Source organism: Poecile atricapillus, chromosome 3 (genome assembly GCF_030490865.1).
Source record: "Poecile atricapillus isolate bPoeAtr1 chromosome 3, bPoeAtr1.hap1, whole genome shotgun sequence".
NCBI lineage: Eukaryota > Metazoa > Chordata > Aves > Passeriformes > Paridae > Poecile > Poecile atricapillus.
The window spans coordinates 31,065,632-31,087,469 of record NC_081251.1 but is presented as its reverse complement, the minus strand read 5'-3'; the positions used below and the strand labels follow the sequence as shown (position 1 = coordinate 31,087,469).

Below are 21,838 nucleotides of genomic sequence, written 5' to 3'. Positions count from 1 at the left end.
TCGCAAGATTAGAAACAAATGAAACCATCTGTTCAATGATGTGCTGTGCCAAAGTAGCTGCTATTGAAAACAAATAACTGAATTGGAACTGGATGTAATTATTTCTGCATAATTACCAATAAGAGGAGAGGAAAATACCCAAGCTGTCTAGCCAGCCTGGGGTGCTACTGAAACACCAACAGGGAACCAAACTATCTTGGTACTGTCAAGGGGTGAATTAGATATATCACTAGAATTTATGAGGATCTGACTCTCAAAAAAGGATGAGAGGCAGCCTTGGGGGTGGGCTGTGGTACCATCTCTTCAACTTCATGGTCTCTTAAAAAAAGGGGAAAAAAAAATCATCATGCAAGAATAATCAGTAAGAGAAAGACAGACTTGAAACTTGTACCTGAAGAAAACTGATAATATTTTCAGATGAACTTTATGTTTCAGCTCTTCAGCAACATGAGATCAGGGTGAGACCCTCTCACAGATGAGACAAAGAAGAGAAAATCAAACCAAGATAGTGTAGGCAGAAAGCAGAAGTGAGAGAGTAAATAGAACCATCAGTGATCATTTTCCCATGTCTGGAAAAGGAACGCAGGCAATAAGACTTAGGAAAAATGAGCAGTCCTGGGTATTTGCCTCCCAGAGAGTGAGTTAGCTCCTCTAACCAAGAACCACTTCAATTTGAATGAGACATCACCTGCTCTAGTGTCATAAAAAATGCCCAGTTAAGATGACCATAGCCAACCACTATCAAGCTGGCTGAGAGAAGGTGGACATTCTCCAGATTAAAGAAAAGAAAAAACTGGTGAAGCTGAAGCCTTCAGTACCTAACTATGTATATCCTCAGCTAGATGCATAGCCACAGCTAGGCTATACATACCCACCCATGGAGATTTCAGCAGTCTTGCTGTATTGGCTTCTCTACTAGAAAGCTGCATCATGCTATAAAGATCATAAGTCAGCCAACTTTAAACTGATGTAGGAATATAGATAAGGCATAAATAATACACAATTTATAGGGAAAAGGAGAGGAAGACAACTCAAGCATAGCAGAGATGAAGCTGTAGCCGAAGAAATTTAGACAGACTTACTCGAAGTACCAGTCCACTTTCCACAATAAGAGTTGATGGAACTGAAGTTAGAACTAAATGTTCCAAGCAGTCTCTTCAGGATACTTTTCAATGTCACTAGATTTGTCTCTATTCTTTGAACACTTTTCAATTAAAGCACCACTACCCTAGAGGGTTCCCAGAGAGATGGAACACTTCTTTGTATTTTAAGCAAAAGGTCTTCGCTAAAGAGTCATATTGCCCAGAAAATATTTACCCCAAACTCAGCCCTTTACATGTCAGGAGTTTGTGCTAGACTTCAGTATGTTGTTGACACTTATAGAAGAGTTTAAAAGAGAACAAGCCCCTTCTGTTTCAAGAGCTCTCATGTATTCTAGCATCTCTGCCCACCATCTGTGTCACTGAACTGGATACTAGAAACATATAAAAACAGAGCTCTGGCTTTATGCCTGCTGACTATTTCCCAAATTAAATCAATCCTCTGTACTGAAATCATATTCTCTATAGCTGATTATTTGTATGACGGTGTCACCTAGAGGCTCCATCTCCAGTCACAGCTTCCTTGTGGTAGGCAGAATGTAAGAATAGTTCTAGGCAAATGGTGTACAAAGTTTAAATAAATAGAAGGTGTGGATGAAAGGCATGTAAGAGTAATCACGGTGGATCAGGTGGTAGTTTTCAAATCTTGCATTTACAAGGAATTCAACAAGATGTTACATATATAATATGCATAATGTCACAAGAAGGAAACTGCTTCTAGAGGATGTATTCACAAACAGATTAAATCCTTAAATACAACAAATGCAGTCATCTCAACAACATCCTTGTTGGTAACAAAATATAGAAGAGAAAAAACATAAATATATAGAGAGATAAATGTCCTATAGGGTTTCAGATGAAATTTGCAGTGGTCTTTAACTGCAATAGTAAATACATACTGAAGAAACTAACAGAAAACAAACACCTTCAAATATACCCTTTAAATATGTGTATGAACACTTCCACAGCAAGCAAAATGGAGGCACAAAGCAGTTAAAGAAATTACCTGATTGACTGGCAGACCTAGGAATATACAGTTCAATGTCATCTATTCTCATGTGATGCAAATTCTATCCAGGTAACACCAGGTGGCTGTTCTGTGGTCCCTGAGATGATACTTGAGCAGTCTCAGCTCAGCTCTTAGTAGTTGGTTACTGAACAAGAAACATCACCCCAGATGCACACATTCTCCCATATCCTCTTGCCCCATCCCCCTTTTTCAGCAAAAAGAACAGAATTAGCCTAGGTGGAAAACTTACCACCTCTTTCAAATATAGAATAATGTATTGTATTCTATTACCAAGTTCTTAACTACTGGTGAATGAAAGACCACAAAGATAGTTGCACAATAGGGCAATGTGAATTTATCATTAAGTAAATATGGATTTTGATTCCTGCCAAAATTGTTCTGAGTGAAGTTAATTATAGAGACAAAGAATGACTACTTTACTTCATGGTGTTTTCAGCACTGCAGAACTTCCTTCTTTCTTTACAAAAAAAAAAAAATCTCCTTCTGTATCAAAAGCAAAGGATTCTTTTCATGAAAAGTAAGAGTAATAGGCCCTTGTCACATTTGCTACTCAAGTTAGAATGCAAAGGTACTGATTCAATTTTCAAGTCTGTCCACACTCATCCCTATAGCTCAAAAGCACTTGCACCAAAAAAACCTTTGAGTTTTTTTTCTTGTATTTCACATAAACTCTTTCACATACCTCTAACATTTAGGGTACCTCCATCTTTATGCATACTATTAAAAAAAGTATCACCTGGCCAGCAAAAAGTGACTTATGATTTGATTCTTAGTTTAACTACTATCATTGGTGCAAAGTAATTTTTATTTTCTTCAGTTATGTATTTATACCCCGTACATTAGTAAATTCATACAAACAAATGGATAATTTAGTTTATTTAAAGTAATTTAAAGGTGGTATGCACAAAGATGTGTATGAGATGCTCCAACTGATTTACCTACCTTGTGCACACATTCAAAGTCAAGTGGTTTTTATCGTCTTTATCATCTTTTACATCGACATTCAAGTCAAAGGCTTCTTGATTTTGGACAGATCTGAGCCTCTGATCGGTGTGTTTTGTGTTGTACATAACATTGAGCTGTGGATTGCAAGTACAGACATCAGGTGATAGGTAAAGCAAATCAGTGTGGTTTAAACACTAACACCATAACACCACAGGACTGTTCACATGAGAAAACACATGTTTGCACAGACCTGCTAGCCTATAATTGACTTGCTATCCTGTAACTTGTACAAGGTCCTATCATACCTTTAAATTTGGACTGACAATTTTCCATTTGCTATCTGAAATCATTGTAGAAGGACTGTGATTTTCCAGAAGCACTTTTCATTCCCCTTTCTTTAGCCAAGCAAAATGCATGTTGGGGTCTTGCAAGGGGAGTTACTCCAGCCACTTTTCATTTATTTTTCTACCAAAAGCAAAGAACCCTCTCACCATGCTATGTGTTTTATCTGGATAACTGAGGGAATCGTCTTTAATTTCTGATTTTTGCTTTTGCCGCCATGTCTCTCACTTTTTGATACAAAAAATATAGTCCTTCTTTCAATATCTACACATAATTCCCATTGCCCTGCCCAACGTTGCTGAGTTTGGCATGCTGTGTGAGTGCAGAGCCAATTCTGTAGAGGCACTTAGGACAACCATGGTGAAACTGTGAAGATTTATCACGTACAACTGCTCCACAGGAGAAGGCAGTACCAAGGATGAAACCAATCTACAAAGCCTGCCAGCTGAAGGCACACAAAAAACAGTGCCTCAACAGTCTGTCATCATAGAAACAAAACTGTTTTAACTTTTGCCAGAAAAAGCTAATGAATGGGAATTTACTGCCAAGGCAGGATGCTCTGAAACCACATACTGAACAGGTCAATCAGCTCATATTTTCATGGAATAAGCTATTGCTGTTACCATCTGACTTTCTTTTCCCTATTTCTCATGACAATGAAAGAAAATGTTTTCACAATATAGAGTTTAATTACAGCCTTCTTCTGTATACACACTCACTTTGGGGACAGAAGGCTATTATACAGAAATGCGCATAAAATTAAAAAAATGAGCAACTGTATTTCTTAACTTTTAAAAGGCAACTGCCAAAGCTAAAGGCAGAACTGGTCCAGTCTTGTGTGTAGTACACCAGTTCTGGTGAGAGGCCCAAGGAGAGAAAACTAAAACCTAGTGTTCTGCACGAGAGTGAGGCTTCTCATAGTAGCTGACACTCTCAACTGCACTACACTTCTGAAAATATGGCATATTTACAATCCCTTAATCAAAGCCTATCCTTTTTCTTCTTCAACTAGCAGCATAAATGAGCTTGACAGAGGATGGGATGTGAATTCAATGAAAACATCTCCAATATTTTCTGTCCCTACTCAACATGCATTCAAATGGTAATGGAGAAATACGTGTGCATTTCATCATGTACCTGTTTCAGTACCATCACACTAACTAACATTCAGTCCTCTGCCTAAGTCCACCAAAATACACTGAGTGGAAAAAACAGTCAGTGTTTCCCATAATGAGGAACAGGGAATTCTGAGGTTTTTTCCTCATTCCCTCTCTAAACCTGATCAGGAGATCAAGGATATCTTGTTCACCTATCCACTTTGCCCATACCCACCCTTGTTTGAGCCTGTTTACCCTCCCCTTGTTGTTGCTAGTTCTATATTTTAGTGGCATTCTCCTTCCTTCCAAGAAGGCACAGGCCATGCCAATTATTTTAGTCATGTGTCAAGACCAGTTCACAGTGGTTCTGGACAGTGGAGAGGTGTTTCTTTCAAGACTTTCAGCAGGGCTCCTAGGGAAGACTGCTTCTTTGACTTCTTTCTCTAGAGCACCTTTCATAACACCCTAACCCATCCTCTCTTCCCTCTTGCAGAGTAAGTGTCTTAGGTCATGTACGGTATATACCCACACAATGCAGAGATGAGCTAGGAAACTAGAAGGACCAAAAAGCTGTAAGTAAATGCCTTTACAATCATAATATCCCAAAAAAATGCATTTTATGAGATCCTGAAGGGTCAGGAATGAATGCAGTGCCAACTTGCACACACAGACAATGAGATTTCACCACAGAAAAAAAAAAAAAGTTTTTTTTCCTAGGAATCCATTCTGTTGGGAAAGCATGATTGCCATTAATGGATTTAATCTTGTGCTGTGGGATATTTAAATTAATTACTGTTTTGACATGCTGCATTTGACGAGAAAGTCAAATCTCAGAACAGTGATTTTTACCACTGTACTCTGACAGGCGCAAGACAATGAAACCCAGCTGAAAAAATGTGATTGCCACGCTATAGCTATATGCTATCTGATTTATTAAATCTGATCCAGACCTAGCCGTGTCTGGGAAAAAGAGAAACCTCATCCAATGTCCTCAGCACTCTTTCTTTTAGAATACCAGACCTGCCAAAGGAAGCAGAAGGAAAGAACTGATCTTAGCAAAGACAAGGTTTTAGAGGAACTACTCATGGATGTTAAGAGCAACATCCTGAATCAAGTCAAAGCATCTCTGACTCAAAGCTTCATGAAAACAGGCAACAGCACAGTGACCTAAATGAACAAATTAATCTAGCCTTGGTTCCTGAACAGCAGCTCTTTGTGAGTACATTTCCACATTCATGCAACAAACCAGGAACTTAAACCCTGGTGCTATACACCACCAGGGAGTGCTCCCACCACAGTCAACTCGCTATTCTCGGTGGAAGACTTCCGCCCAGTCCTCACCACACAGGCTAGTTTGAATGTGAAATTTTCTTGCTGGAAATCATGTAATTGGAACCAATGTGTTTTCACAAAAGGTATTAATTTCAACAAATCAGTGTTTTCCAGCATGAAGCTACTTGCTGAAAAGTTTTTGATCAGCTCGCCTGACAAATTAGCTGAGTTAGTATCAGGGAGTATTTCTCAACAATGATTAGGGTTAAGTAGTCTTAACTGTTCTGGAGCCCCACTTTGTTACATTCCACACAGGCACACTGAAACCATAGATGTGTGAACACAGTCCTGCTGAAATGTTCACTCTTATCTTGGCCTGCAAGCCCAAATCTAAATTATCCTCTGAAACTTTTGAACTTTGCTGTAAACTTTGTTTGCACTGCTGGGAATTAATAACCATAGGTTGTGATTTATGGCATTGTGTGTTTTGCAGACTGGTGGTGAATGAATGAGGTGTATCTCCAGCTGCTGTTCACTGCTGATAGGCAGCTGTGAAGACCTCTTTGAAAAGGTCTTTTTGAATATGAAAAGCGTATTTTCCAACCACCACCACGCTTTTTTTGTTTCCCAGATGCATAAGAACACTAAAGTGAAGGACAGACTGGACATAGCTTGAGATGGAATCTGACCTGCCATAAAACTTGGAGACACTTAAAGGTGGCTTTGGATCAGTTTTCTCAACTATGACTAGTAGTCCAGTAGGAACTCTGGATCTGTGACACAGTCAGCAAGTCTATACTTTCAACAAAATGAGTCTCTCATGCTCAGAGACTAGTATTTCTGCATTATTTGTAGCTTTTCCAAGGTCTGCTCTTTGACCTGTGTGGTCACAACCAATTGTCATGGAGAGGGCACCAGGGAAGTGAGATCCACTGCTGGCCATAACAAGTTAGATCCAACACTGTTTTCTTCTGATATGGTATTTCTCCTTCCACTCTGTGATTTAATGTGTGCCATGCCCACACTTTTGGTTGATGCTAAGTGTTACTGTTACAAACTATTACTGTTCATAGTTTGCAGGATGCCTTGACTCCTTTTTCATGCTATTTCAAAACACTGTAAAAACTGCTGGAGAACTTAGCTGTAATAATCTCTTATTTTTAGTTTTTGTTGCTTTCTACTTCAATGCAAGAAAATAACTCTTATAACTAGCAATGCAATATTATTCTGTACTGATCTGAGCCTTATTATGGTCTGCCACAGGTTCTCAATGAGGCATTTCTGCTTAGTCCACATACCTGTTTTACTCTGAACTCTGTGCTTGCCAGTGTACCACTGCAGTCCTTTGTCTTGCAAACAGACATTTCATTTCTCAAGAGGACAGGGCTGCTTTGATACAGCTGTGGCCCATGGAAGTGCCCCAAAACTGTCAGTCATCCAGCAGTACTTAAAATATGAGGCCTTTATTCACAGCATTCCCCAACTACTTTGCATTGCTACTGATTTAAGACATTTTGGAAGACTGCTCCTATTAACATGTTTTATAAAGCTTCCGACATACACCTTCCCCACAGAAAGCACATCTTTAGCAAGAATACCTACCTGATTGCCTGCATTGCCTACCTGAAAGACAGCAAATCCCATTCCCTCCGCTGACACTGTAATTGTCATTTGCTGTGCAGGGGGAATCTGAAAGAAAGATGAGTAAACCAGTGTTTTCAAAGTACTTTCACTCAGCAGACTTTACAAAAGTATTCCTCACTTTTTACAGTACCTCCTTAGTCTGAAGCAGGAAACGGTTTTGAGTATCAATTGAGAATGTTTCTGGCATTTCCAAAGAAGGGGTTGTCACTGTTACATCCATTTCTGTTTTGCTTGCTGCAGTGAGAGCTGCAAACAGACTCAATGCTTGTAGAGCCACCACTGTGTCCTGTTGAGAGAAACAAACCCTTCAGTACTAAAAAGAAGAAGCCAGTGCAGCACACTGGCCATGCCTTGGGGACCTCATAGTCCCTGCATTGACCCTTTTGTTGATCATGCTGGAATCTTCCTGCAGCCACCACCATATCTCTGGATTCCCCTGGCACGAAGAGAGCAACACAAGACAAGAAGTTAGCTACTGTGGAAATGGAAAATGAGGTGGCAGTCAGCTAAGGAAGTTTTCCTCCTGTGCAAGGTACATGCAACACCTGATGAGCTGAAAGACACAACAGTCGGAATTACCACACCAACCATGAAGAAAGACACAGAGGAAAATAAAAATATTGCTACTTTCTAGATATATTTAGTGACTATGCATTAAGTACTCAGTACTGCACAGGAATTTTTCAGGGTGCCTTGATCATTGACACAAAAGCTACAGGTCTGAAAAATTATTAACAGTAATTTTAACAAAAGGCCGGAATTAATTTTTATCGGACACTCAGCACCAATCAAAAAGGTTTCAGCCCAGTTTATCCTCTGTATTTAATCCAAAGATTTGGTGCAATTATTTAACCACTGCAGAATATACTTACAAACACACTGTCATATATGTATCTAAAATTCTTTTTTTCATCTTTGTGTGTGATTGTAGGCATAGCTCTCCAGGTTTTGAACACAAGAGGCAGTATTTGAATGTTTGGTCCAGTTTAAGGAATGAGAATTTTAACATCCACTATTTTCTGTGAAGAAATATAGTAATCAAATATATGTCTCTAATCTTTGCAGGTATTTTTACTGTTTATGCCGTTTATTTTGCACCTATTTTTAACCAGTAAGAGTGAAGAAATTGGTCTTTCAGGCTTGGCATACAGATACTTTATTTATTATTAGGCCACTTCTAGTAACAAAATTCTAACGTAACAGGAATTCATTCACCACAACATGGTGGCTGTGCTATACCTTAAGGGGCTAGCATGTGCTGACTATTCACTCTAAGTGATAAAAAGTCCACTCTCCTTCCCATGCCACATTCTTGTCTGAGGTGACCTGCTACCACTGGTTTCTTAAAATGCAGAAAGATCAGCTGATTAGCAACTGCAAATTCACAGTAAGCTGTATCATGTATAGAGATTTGGTAAATTACTACACCCTAACTTATAAAGCATCACACATGCAACTTAATACTTTTCTCCTTATTGTTCAACAATATATTAAGTTTCCAATGTAATAAACTCATGGAAGGAAATGCTCCAAAAATTATTTTTTAAAGCAATCTTAGAAGTGAAACAAAAAACTATGGAGTAATTTCTAAAATTAAAAAAGGCATCTAGCAAGACATTGGAGTAATTTTGAAATCAAAACAGTTTAGACTATGGAAGAACAAAAGGATTAAATTAATTTCTTAATTTTACCGTCAAGGGTAAATGATATGTTGCTAGATTTTCAAACTTTCAAGTAAAATAGATTTCAGGAGAATAGAGAAAAGTTTCCTAAACTCATTTAGTGCTTCAATCAACCTCTCCAAATAATAAGCAAGAATTAACACATTAGGAAAGCACTAATACCTCAGGGGAACCAGGCTGGTTCTTAAATTGCATTTTACTGAGAACACATTTCTCTCAGATTAATACCAACCAACATCTGAAAATAATGAAGGATGGCCTGTACACCTTGGTACCAAGTGGCATGATGACATGTGGCATTTTACTGTGACCAGCATTTGTAATTAATTTAAAAACTAGTTTAAACCAATGCAATCCAAAGTACTATCTAATTTTTTGGATACCAGCACAGCTAACAAGATGTGGCTTCAATAACATGGAAACCTCCTGGAGATAGTGAAGATTTTCCAAACTTCATGGCCCATCAAAAATCTATGCAATAATAAGGACAAAGTACATTATTAAGGTAAGACCAACTGCCAACAGAGGGATTAGGTTAGGCTGTTTTTCTAAAACCTACTCCTTTTAGTTAAAGGCTAAGTTAATAGCCTTTCAGGAGTTGAGGACCTACACATGGTAAGAATAAAAAGAGGCTTCTCTCCTTGGAAAGAAAGTAAGCGTAGATATTCATCATACTTATTTCAAAATTATGTTTAAACACTTTTCCATGGACACTACCATTTCTTCTTAATTTGTTATTAGCATGTTATATAAAGAAGGTCTCCCTCTAATTCTCTTTTTTACTAGACTTGCCAAAAATACTAAAACTGGCAGTTCAGAAGTAAGATGCCAATAATTCAAGCTTGTACATAACCAAGGCTGTTACAGCAAAACAAAGCTCAGTAATTATTATGTAAAAATGGTGGGTTTTTATTTTTAAATATACACTGCTTGTTTAGAAAGTATAGCAAAACCCCTTGAAACAAGATATTACCTGAGTAGATGAAAATCCCCCAAGGTGATTTCTTTGATGACTTAACCATTTCATAATAGGGATCCCCTCAGCCAATCTGTCTTGATGAAAGTGAGAGAGAAGAGCGTATGCTGCAAGTTCAATATCAATGGACCGTGGCTGCCATGAGTCAGAAATTTCAGAAGCAGGTGTTACCCAGAAACGAAATTCTCCTGTAAAAGGAACCAATAATAACCTCAGATCCACAGATTGAAGTCTTTGGATTTCTGGCAAAGTCTTAGGGGAAGCCTCTTCATTAACACTTACACATGGGTTCTAGCAAGGATCCTGTGTTAGTGTTTAGGCACGTGTTCCATAAAGGACTGACTTAAGTACTTCTTCAGCAATGTTTGAATCTAGATACAAATAAAGCTGGAGTCCAAATCAGTCAGTCAACTGATTTCAGTGAACTTTACATTGATCCTTCCCTTCTCAGCCCAAAGTGCTCACATAAAGGAGCCCTTCTGAAAAAGTCACTTTGTTGTCCCAGTGCTCCTTTCTCTCAGGACCAGAGAAGGCACCTCAGGCAGCACAGCTGCTCAACAGACTGATTCTTGAGTAAGGCCTTCCCAAAAAAATTACTTCTTCTCTTCCCAGAACTGACTGTCCAAAAGGCCTAACACAGTAAACATAGACAGACACTCAAAAGGCCCCATTGCTATGCTACAACACAAATTCATTTGGATTTTTCAAGGCGACAATTACTATTTTGAGCCAAAAACTTCCATTTCTTATACTCCACATGGTTTGCTCCTCCCACAAATTAGGACAAATAATTCAGCTGAACTTGAAAGAGGTTAAATATACCAAGATTATAGGTCACCAAAGAAAGTGCAACAGACCTCTGTATAGTCTTACAGAAAGTCCAATACTTCACCTCCTCTTTCCAATACTCATTGTTCCCCAATACCCTCCTGATCTCTCCAAACTACACTGGAATAGTTAACTTCATCCATTTATCTCTCTTTAACCAGGCTGATCATACGAGTGTGCATAATAAAATAGGAAAACTGACAAGTCATGTCCTTCAACAGCATCACAGTACTCCTATCAGGAACACTGTAACTGGGAATGAAAGCCCAAGCCTTGTGAATTGTCACTCATTTATGGACACTTCTCATGAAGGCTGTCTTGGAACTTCCTAGCTAATTCTCCTTATCATACTCTGAGCAGATTTGAATTCTGAACACACAGCTGTAGATATATGATAGACATTTTTAAAGTTGACAAAAATCTATCTGTGCAACTGATAAAATATTTGTGCAGTACCTTGGCGTTCTGCTCTCTGGTTCAACATATTCAGTGCTTCCTTTGCTCTTGTACTTTTTGCCCAGGACAATGCATATGTCACAAGTGCCAATGTGTAATTATCTGAAATGCCTTCTTCTAATTTATCTTCTAGAAAATTTGTAGCAGTCTTGATGGCATAAGCATGCTGGAAATTAAGATAATATTGAAGAATGTACAGTGAATAAAATATATCTTGGAATAGTAAAATGTAAAAATTTGTAGTGAACCAGAAAAGTTACTAGCCCCAAACCACAGCCAGTAAATAATGAAAATCTCTTTCAGAGTCACAGATGAATCTCAAAGGCAAGCCTTCTGACCTGGCCCTGCTTTTATGAAAATGAGTAATTTCAATTAAATCAATTAGAAGGGCTTAACATCTTTAAGACTAGTTCCCCCTAAGAAATTTCTTTGCAAGTTCTTAGACTAAAGTCATGACAATATTCTTGCGAACAGAAACTGCCTTTGGATTTTGAAAATATAAAATTGAAGGGCTTAACATAACTTCACATTGCTTTGAATAGATAAGGGATGTTTAACAAAATGAGGTTAAATTTTGTCTGTGTTCAAATATCCTTCTATTTATATTATCTACCAAGTGTTTGCCAGATACTATGAAAATTTATGAAGCATTCTTGTAACTATAAATCATATTTATGAATTCCAATACCTGTTTATCTGGGAACCCCAGGAGGGATGACATGATGTAAGCTGTGAGAGCAATTGGGTTATTGGTGCCTCCTTGAAGATGACTGTTTAACACTTTCCCAGGCTCCTGGAATTCTCCATTTAATTTCTGATGACGGACAATCCATTTAGCTGTATCCATGAGTACATCTTCATCAATATCTATGAATGGACGAGCTTGGAGGAAACACCTCAATACAAAAGCTGATAACCTTGGAGAAAAGGTTCATCAAGTAAGTCAAATTTAGCCATGCATTACAGCTTCCTCTGTTTCAGATGATATAAGAATACTGTAAAGTATAAGGTGCTCTATACAACCCTACCAAGCAGAGCAAAATGCATGCCTCACCCATCTAAGCAAGTAAACTAAACTTAATCCACAAAAAAATTAAGATATGTCCTTTTTGATGAAGATCACCCCTTCTGCAGCTATATTTCAAAAATAAATACAGAGTATAGACTCTGAATCTGTCAGCACAAGCATATCTTTACTCAAACGTTGCTCTCCTTCCTTCTGCTACTACACAGATGTTACAGTTTACAAAGTAATGCAGTTACAAGTGTGATGTTAATTACCACCACTATCCCTGTAATGATATCCTTGAAACAACCTTTGCTGTTTTATTATTAATCCCACATTATCCCTCGACTCCCTTCTTTCCAAATTCATGTAACTCGTCACTGCACTATTTAAGTACCAGAGCTGCCAGTACAGGTAAATAATCTTCATCTTCCAAACCATCAATACTGAGTAAAAGGCAAATCCTCCTGATGTCAGTGAAAGATGCCCACTGACTCCAGAAGAAAGCCTCATTCAGTGGCACAGTAACAGGGACAGAAGCACGAATTGAAATATGTAAGTACATCTAAACTGAACAAGGGTTAGCAGAACAAAGTGCTGGAACCTCTCTCCGTTATCTATCTGGCATACACTCTGTATGCTTCCTGGAGTGAAACTCAGCACTGAAAAGACTATTTCAGCTGTGTTTACAGTCTCAATAAAAGGAAGTGTGACAGATGCAAGTAGAACAAATTTTTACCACCAGTAACTCTGTTCACCCCCTAAAAAATGTCTCAGTCAGTCTTCAGCTTCCAGTACAGAGATAACTGATAATCTGATTGAAGCAGTGATGATCACGTAGCCCTAAATGGTTTCAGTCAAGTGCTATCAATAACTAATTTAATTGTTATTGTTCATTCCTTTGAGTAAAGTAACAGAAAAAACTTTCAGACTAAACCATTTCCTCAGTTAAAATAATTCATCATTCTTTTATTTCTGGTTTTTTCAAAATTAAAAAGCCTTGCCATAATAATGCCTTTGACAATATGTTATCCAGCAAGAAAGACCTTAGAGCTGGCCTGAACACCTAATGAAAAACAGGCAGAAGGCTAATACAGCTGGAAACTTTTAACAGCTTCACAAAAACTTTTCAGATGCAGGGAAAATATCTAAAATACTAAAATTCCACAATGATTCTGGCAGAACTACTCACCATGTGCTCCCAGAGGGATCTTCATTTCCAAAGGCACTAAAAGAGCCATCATCCCTCTGGAAAAGCAGCTCTCTTTGGTAGCCTGAAGTGGAAAAGTAGAGACAGGTATTGAACACTCTCCTCCCATGCGGGTCCCAGCACAAACCAGAACTGAAAATGCTGATACAAGGCACTTTCTAAGGCTGAGAAGAGCACAACTCAAGCTTGTATTTCTTAAAAAACCTGCCAAACATGGAGGAAGACACAAAACCATGTAGAAAATGATGAGGAAGTGGGTAGCAATGGATCAAAGGATCCATCTACAAAAGGAGAACCAGAAACTCCTGTGGCTGCTCATCAGCCACCCAAACAAGTGCAGAGAGTGCCCCCACACACCCAGGGGTTCCAGGAGCAGAGCAGTGAGATCAGAGCAGAGATGCTCTAAAGTTCATCATTTTCATGATGCTTCATCATTTTGGGGAGCTTGTGTACCTACAGAAGTGCTCTACCTTTACAGCAGAAGGAAGGACGAGCAAAAATTATTTTCCAACTGGAAGGGCAAGGTTACAAATGCTGCTGGAAAACCAGACCTCCTCTTCAGGTGACTTATGCCAAATCGGTAGGCTTGCTATCAGAAAAAGCAAGCTGGAAGAAATGGTTCTGAACTGAGTGAAAAATTTCAAAAGACCTGAAGATCCAAAATCCTGAGAAGAACCCTTTAAAATGTTATCCTAAGATTTTTTCAATATCCTGGACAAGTGCAGCTATCTCCTGACTGCAGGATAAATAATATAATAATATTATTTATCCCATAATGAAAGGGCCTCAAAGGCTCACTGGCTGCTCACAACCACCAGCAGCATTCTCACTCATAGACAGCTTCTGTAGAGAACCAGTGTTTGCTCATGTTAGAAATGAAGAGCTTCCAGTGCTATGCTACTCCCTGTAGTTTCTGGTATCTAAAGACTTTCTTCCCTTACATTCTGCCTGCCATTTGTGAATGTACAATAGTAACGGCACCTATTTATAGCATTTCATAACATCTTTTCTTTCCCTCCACTTTTCCCTTTTCCCTTAGTTTGGCTATTTTAGCTATTATAATTAAGAAAGTATACTCATTAATCAAAGACCTGATAGATACAGACACAATACAGAATCGGGCAGAAAGAAAACTCTAAGGCAGCCATTGTTAAGTCCTACACAAATGAATGAATTTACACAAATATGTCCTGTGAGGTCCATTGAACTACAACTCTAACTACAATCCTGAAAAACGTTCCTTGCTTTCACTAGTAAAGGATTCATCACCCACTTCCATACCACGCTGACTGTAGATACACAGTAAGTGAACCATACCCCTAATTACTGAGGAACAAATGGCCTGGTCCCTCAATCTAAGCACCAGTGTAAGATGAATTCCTAGTCATGCTCTGGCTGTAATAAAAGAGAATGAGAAATAAAGCTGTGAATCTGCTACAGTACATCTGGGTACCTTCCCATGTAACCCCACTAGGAACAAATTTAGCTTTTGGGTCTTCTTTAGAAGAATTTACAATCTAAATCTTTGCTTTAATATAGGGGGTTTGTTATATGTTATGTGTTATATGACAGTAGCTAATTACATCACTAACACTGGTGAATCTTCCAGATACAGACATACCTGTCATCTCAGTTAATGATACTACGTAAAGCATTCTCAAATGGAAGGAAAAAAAAGGAGGAATGAGTGGCATTTCTCCCCAAGAAAAGCAAAAGTCACTGCCAAAGTTTAAGCCTCCAAATAATGTTCTATGAGCAGCACAAATACATGTATATATAGAAACAGACTGCTTCCTTTTCAAAAGTATATGACTGCAAGGCCTGAAAATAAGTTCTTCTGTTTCTCTGCAGAACTGGCAATATACAGCAATAAGTATTATAATCATCATCCTGCTGGTAGTGTAAAAGCACTAGACTACAACTTTCAGCCTGCTTAACAAAGACGGCTGAGCAGCCCTTACACAGGCACAAATTCATCTCAGAATGTAAGCTTGGGAGGGATCAGGAAGATGAACAGAACCAGAGGGAGGGAGATCACTCAGCTATTTCCTACATTCTGTTTGCTCTCGTCTCAGTGCCAGCCCTGCTGCAGTCACGCAAAAGCCTCCCAGCACGAGTGTATCTAGCACGGGAAGTCTGCAGGAATGCTGGAACAGGAGAGCCGGAGGCTGCGAACCGCCGCGCTCGGTCCAATGGACACTCAATCACACGTGAGAAATGATGCTTCCAATGTCTACACATAGAAGTGGAAAGGCAAGGAAAAGAAGGATCCTATTATGAAGATGTCCACTGCTATTTTCAGAGGGTTGGCTGGAACCCAAGAGATGTAGGAGGCTCACTGAAAAGAGCTTGGAAGGCTAAAAGAGGAATGTATCAGGATGGAAAGGACTTCAGAAAGAAGTGAAAGACTAAAGGATCACACATTTTAAACAGTTTGGAAATTTGCTCAAAATTTTTACCTCTTTGGGTCTAATAACAAAGCTTTCAGCCCAATCAGGTTTTTTTCATTCCAGAAAAAGTGATTTAAAGATGGAATTTGTCATTACAATTAGGAATTGTGCTTACAAGGCAACTTTTCTTTGGCTTTCCCTTTGTTCTAAGTAAATAAAACTGCTAAAAGAAAGATCATGTAGCAGTTCCTGCTAGCTATATGATCCCTTCCTCTAACAAGCATTTAGCCATAAACTAATTATATTTACTTCAGATTCTGAGGTTACTTTTTTAAATACTTGGTGAATTATAACATATGAAATAGTCTGTTTTAAATTAAACTTCATAACAATCCTTTCAAAAACTAAGCCTATAAAAATTACACATTAGCTTAAGTTAAATTTCAACTTGAAGATTACACTTCAAAAAATAATCAGTGCAACAAGGGAAAACAATTATTAAAATAAAGCAAAAAAATTTTTTTTTAGACTGTGATTGTTTTCTATGTTAAGGTTATAAATATTTCAGCATACTTACTGTTTTGGCACCTACAGTGTCAAAAACATGTACCTCAATTCAAAGCCTCAGAAAGAAGTTAAAACACAATACAATCTGTATGTAAGTGACATTTAAACCAGTAATTTTCATTTGCTTTTAAATAACTTAAATAAATCCACTATTGGAAAACTTCAGAAAACTATGGTACCAAAGCTCAGTCTTAAAAGAGTGATAGATCACTCACAAACTTCAGAGTAGCTGTTTACATAACACATCTCTTCCTCCCCACTGTACTTTTCAACTAAACCACGTAGTAGGAAGGGTTTTTTTAAAAAAAACCATTTAACTGCTTTGACAGAAAATTAGAATCCTGATGAAAGGAAAATTTATTTTGAGCTGTGCCTTTTCCAAAGGAAATGTCAACAACTTAAAAAAAATCAAACAAAAAAAGGCTTTGAGGGGGTAAACAAAAATTGAAAATGTCATCACGATGCCTTAGTAGGGGTGCAGCTCACATGGGGCCGGTGTCACTGCTCAGCATGGAGACTGACACGTGGCGACTGTGGGACACCACAGTTAGACACTGTCTGATCCAAAAGCCAGAGTTCAACTGTGGTCTCCAAACGTTGTGATGTTCTGGAGTATCTCCCAATTCAAACATACAACAATTTCCAACTTCAACTTTCCAGCTTTTGATTTCTAGCACAGAGTTCACTTCTAATGAAGTCTAAAATTTGTGTGGGCAAAAAAGCCAGCCATGAGATCAAATGCCACTCCTTGAGCTCTACAAGGACACGTCAGACCAGGATGGAGTCACTGAAGATGTGGGATGAATATGGTTCACTCTGCTCACTGACTCATTTTAAACCGCTGTGCCCCAGGCCGAGATCAGAAATATTCCCTCACATGTGGTTTTATCAAACAAGAAGTAATAACCACCTAGGAAATCCATGTGAATTACCTTTTAGAACACATTTCTCATCTGAAAAAAAGTAATTATACAAAACCAACATTTTTTTCTGGGAGAACTTTCCCTGTAAACAAAATCATTTGCTGTCTAATTCTATCAGCCAGAATAAAGAGTAAAGAAAAGAAAAAAAAAGGGTTTCTCTTCCAGTTCTCATGACACAAACTGAGCAGTATTTCAAACACCAGATGCAGAGTCACAGAAGTCTTTTTATTATGAAGATTTCTTAAAAATCTAACATCTTTCTTTTATGCATACAGACCTTTTCTCATAAACGATACCGCTCTTGATCTAATATCCTCTCTCAGCTGCCTGCTTTTAATCAAGTATTGCAAAACATAAACATTCGGAGCAAAATTGATCATATTCTGTTCACCACAGCCATAAGGCATCTTAATCAATGATGACAAACCGTTGATAGAAGGCCCAAGTAAATCACCTGGAAGATAAAATTCAACCAAAATAAACCAAAGCTTATTGCAAATAAATGCATACCTCACACATTAGGGGTGGTAAAATCTAAACTGGAATAAAATATTACATATTATAACTACATATATATATATGATATATTAGGAATAGTAATAAACATCACTAATCAGTCAGAAAAAATACTTCATCTACTGATCAACTTTACACCCACTGATGCAGCTCTCTACAGACCTTTCCAACTACAGTGTAATTTCAAACATGCCATTTAAAAAAAACAAACAAAAAACTCAAAAGCAAAGAAACAAAACCCCGCATAACCAAAACCTATTTAGCCCAGGAAGATGTTTCAATAGTGGTATGTATTTCAAACTTCATTCATTTCTTCTCTCACCTGCAGTTATCAAAGCCTTGGTGATACAGTAAACCACAATTAGGTTATAGGTATCATTCTGAAGACAGCATAATTAACAGGATACAAGCAAACTTTGCAGGACTTTCCTGACCAAAATCCAACTCCCTAACTCTGAAAATACCTTACAAATATCATATTGTCATAAATTAAAGAAATTAAAGAAATAAAACACTCCATCCATAAGATCTCCCTATATTTAGCCTAAAGCCAGATGGTAAATTATGGTGACTTAATGATTCAACCTACTTATATTGCAGTTAAATAAAAATTAATGTCATTATTAATTCCCTAATTATAGAAACAAAGTAATTCTTACCAACAGCAGTGACCTGCACTCTCTCACTGCCACTTACAACATCAGAAGGAAAAGCGAATTCCAAAGTTTTTGACACTGCTTGTCGTTTATTCCCAGTCAAATCTAAAAGGACTGTCTGAGAATATGTCTGTTCCAATCCTTCAGCCTATAAAGATAAAGACAGGGATTCTGAGTATCCTTCTGTAGTTGATCCTGCCCTGAGCAGGAAGGTCATGCTACTCCCTTCCAATCTCAACTGATCTTTGATTCTGTGATCCTAAGCTTTTACTGTAGGATGAGATATTCCAATATCTACCATCTTCCACTGAAATGGAGCCTAAACATGAATCAGACTTCGACATCCAAAGCTAGGCAAGTTTTATCAGAAAGTCTGAAGGCTAAAATTCCACCTGTAGCAAAATAAAGAAATGTTACTCTAAAATAGGCTTTGAATGAAAGCCAGATGTGTGGCAAAATCAACTGCACTTATCCAAAACAGTTAGCAGGTTCACTCTCCGCAGGTTGTTAAATTAGCTGCAGCACCAAGGGTTCAGTGATGCACAAATAGCTTTCAAGAAGCATTGGACAAACTATCTGTAGAACAAACACATCTATGTGTCCATTTCTGGAAGGGGATCTAAAGAATTTTAAAGGACTTTTAAAAAACTATTTTATAAGTAGTGTTTTCTACTTAAAGCCACCTGACCCAAACCCAACCATGCAGAGCAAGAGGCAGACAGGTACATTGGTTTGCCTTTTTGCTGTATTGTTGCCCATTTTCAGGAACAATTTACTTCGGGAACAAGCCAAGCTTCAGAATGTTTACCTTTACTAAAACTTTCTGGATAACAGCATCAGAAGCAGCAGATGATATTGCTGTCACTTTGATGGGAATCTCTCCCAGCTGTTTTGGTTTGATTGGGAATTGAACAGTTTTCCCATCTTCACTTGGTACAGATATAGACTGTTGATTTGCTGTAGCATTTATTTCATTGGATGTTAGAATAACTTCAAAAGCATCATTCATATCCAGGATCACAGTAACCTGTAAATATAGTAATATTTGCAATACAAAGTATTAATTTTGAAAAGCTGCTTTCATAAACTGCCACCTGCTTTGTGTACAGAGAAATAGGTCTTCCCAATAAAGAAAATAGGCCAGTTCTCACAGAGACAGTCTCCACCAGTGATGATAACCCTGTAATATCTAGTAACATTCAAAGATAAAAAGATTGTTCTGTTACCTCAGCTTCTTCTTTCAAATAATTAAAGATGTTCACTTCCAAAATGAACTGCTCTCCTCTGATGATGGAGTATGGAAGGTTCAGGAAAACAAAAAAAGGCTGAAAAACTTCTAGCTGCAAAACAAAATCAGTCATGAACCCTTACAACTAGAGACTAGAAAGAAAATTATTATACAGTGTGTCTTCCAATCACTTTTAAATTCAATGACAGAGTAATGTTTAGTTGGACTCTACAGCTGACAAAACATATTACTGCAGGGCTGAAACAGAAGGCGAAAATGCTTCTGGTCATTAGCACCATTAGAGACACCGTTCAGATGAGAGCTGCTGACAGCTTTGACAGGGCAGCCCCAACAGAGGCAGCTGAATTAGGACTATGAGTCTGTCATCTGGCAAGTCTGGAAGCTGTGATCTGTCCTGAGCTCTCATTAAGGTAACTGAATTGCTTTGAGTACACAAGTAATGGATTAATGTCAGTTGACCTATCTTCATGTCAATACACAAGTAACTAAGTAACTGACTCACCCAAATTTTGTAACTTACAATTCTTTTTTTAATTTAGTAAGATTAATCTTAGCCTAAGTTCTTTAGTAATACTTCTAAAAATACATACTATACTAATTTATATAACGGCCTGCAGAAATATACCAGCAAGCAGTTTCTTTTATCTGTGAACAGAGGGTTTTGGAAGAAATCTTGGCTCCAAGAAGTCAATGGTAAGGTCTCATCAAGCTGAATGGGACCAAAATTTCACTGTTTATGAACATCTGTACAATAACAATGGCTGAGACATGATGTCCTTTATTATCAAAATGTCAACTAAAAATTATTTTAATTCAGTTTGCATTTAAAAACATCTTCCAAGTGTTTAGAGTTTCAGAAACAAAAATCCTTCAGCTTTTTTTTCTAGCTAACAAATACTCAAATGCTTTCTCTAAAACATAAAAAAAACCAGTTGCTTGCTAAAGGTCTCAGTGCCATAAACTTCTTTAGATATTAAACATGAAAGTTCTGACGGAGACTTTTTTGATTAGTTCATAGTAAAGGCTTTCCCTTTATACCTATTTTCTTTGTCTTTTTACTTTTCTTTAAAACTGAAGTTTTACACTCATGAATATGCCAGTATATTACAACAAAATACAACTGAGTGAAATTACTGACACTCTGTGTAGGAGAAGTGCAAATAAAACCGTGATGCAGAACATTACATGACATAAAGCATGCAGATGTCATTTATTTCCCCCATAACATTTTTCATGTCTTTCTTTTACTTGCCTCTCTGTATGGTACTGATTAACATGTTTCAGCCATATGGAACTCTAAGCGCAGCCTAAATGTCCCAACAACAGTGAAGTACTGAACAATACATGGGGGTGATTATAGCTAAGTTATTATCTCAACATCTGTTCTACTTGGAGCCTTCTCACATTTGAGGATGAGAGGCCAAGTGTGTATTTCCATACACTTTTAATCAGAAAACTATTCTTCCTTCTGTCCCATCTCTGCCAAGCCAAGTGAAAGAAACAAGAATCAAGATTCCAGTCTCAAAGGAGCCTTAGACACAAAATCCAGATTGGGCTCCAAATTCCATAGTGGAGTTCAGATCAGGATGTTCAAAGCACATGCTCTGTGTCTGGTATAGCTGCCAACTGTGAAATCTGGACCTAGAGCTCAGCTTGGATCTCAACAGTTGCCCCTCCCCAAGAATTTGAGGGCATGAGAACTTAAATGGGTAAGTTGGCTGTCTTCAAGCTATGCTTACACTAGTCCAGGAACCAAGATGGAAATCTACAGCCCACTACTACAGTCTCAACCTTTCTAAACTTAGGTATGGAAGTGGAGCTGTCTCTGATAGGAACATAGTTTCTCTAGGATCTTTATGTAATGAATGGATGGATTATTCGGCATATTTAAAATACTAGCTAAATGAGACTTCAATAATTAATTCCTATTTTAAACAACTAAAGAACTC

General features: G+C 37.9%; 1 protein-coding gene across 1 annotated transcript in view; it reads right to left on the bottom strand.

Annotated features, from left to right (window-relative positions):
• The window catches only part of CD109 (CD109 molecule), a 69,944-nt gene that overhangs the window by 10,123 nt on the left and 37,983 nt on the right, over positions 1–21,838 (bottom strand). The window contains exons 20-30 of the mRNA XM_058836581.1: positions 19,867–19,980; positions 19,449–19,667; positions 18,644–18,788; positions 17,746–17,922; positions 13,571–13,652; positions 12,061–12,289; positions 11,373–11,538; positions 10,086–10,276; positions 7,561–7,716; positions 7,410–7,475; positions 3,073–3,209 (exon numbers count right to left, since the gene is read on the bottom strand). Coding sequence (XP_058692564.1) covers positions 3,073–3,209; positions 7,410–7,475; positions 7,561–7,716; positions 10,086–10,276; positions 11,373–11,538; positions 12,061–12,289; positions 13,571–13,652; positions 17,746–17,922; positions 18,644–18,788; positions 19,449–19,667; positions 19,867–19,980 — 1,682 coding nt within the window. The remainder of the gene's footprint in view (positions 1–3,072; positions 3,210–7,409; positions 7,476–7,560; positions 7,717–10,085; positions 10,277–11,372; positions 11,539–12,060; positions 12,290–13,570; positions 13,653–17,745; positions 17,923–18,643; positions 18,789–19,448; positions 19,668–19,866; positions 19,981–21,838) is intronic.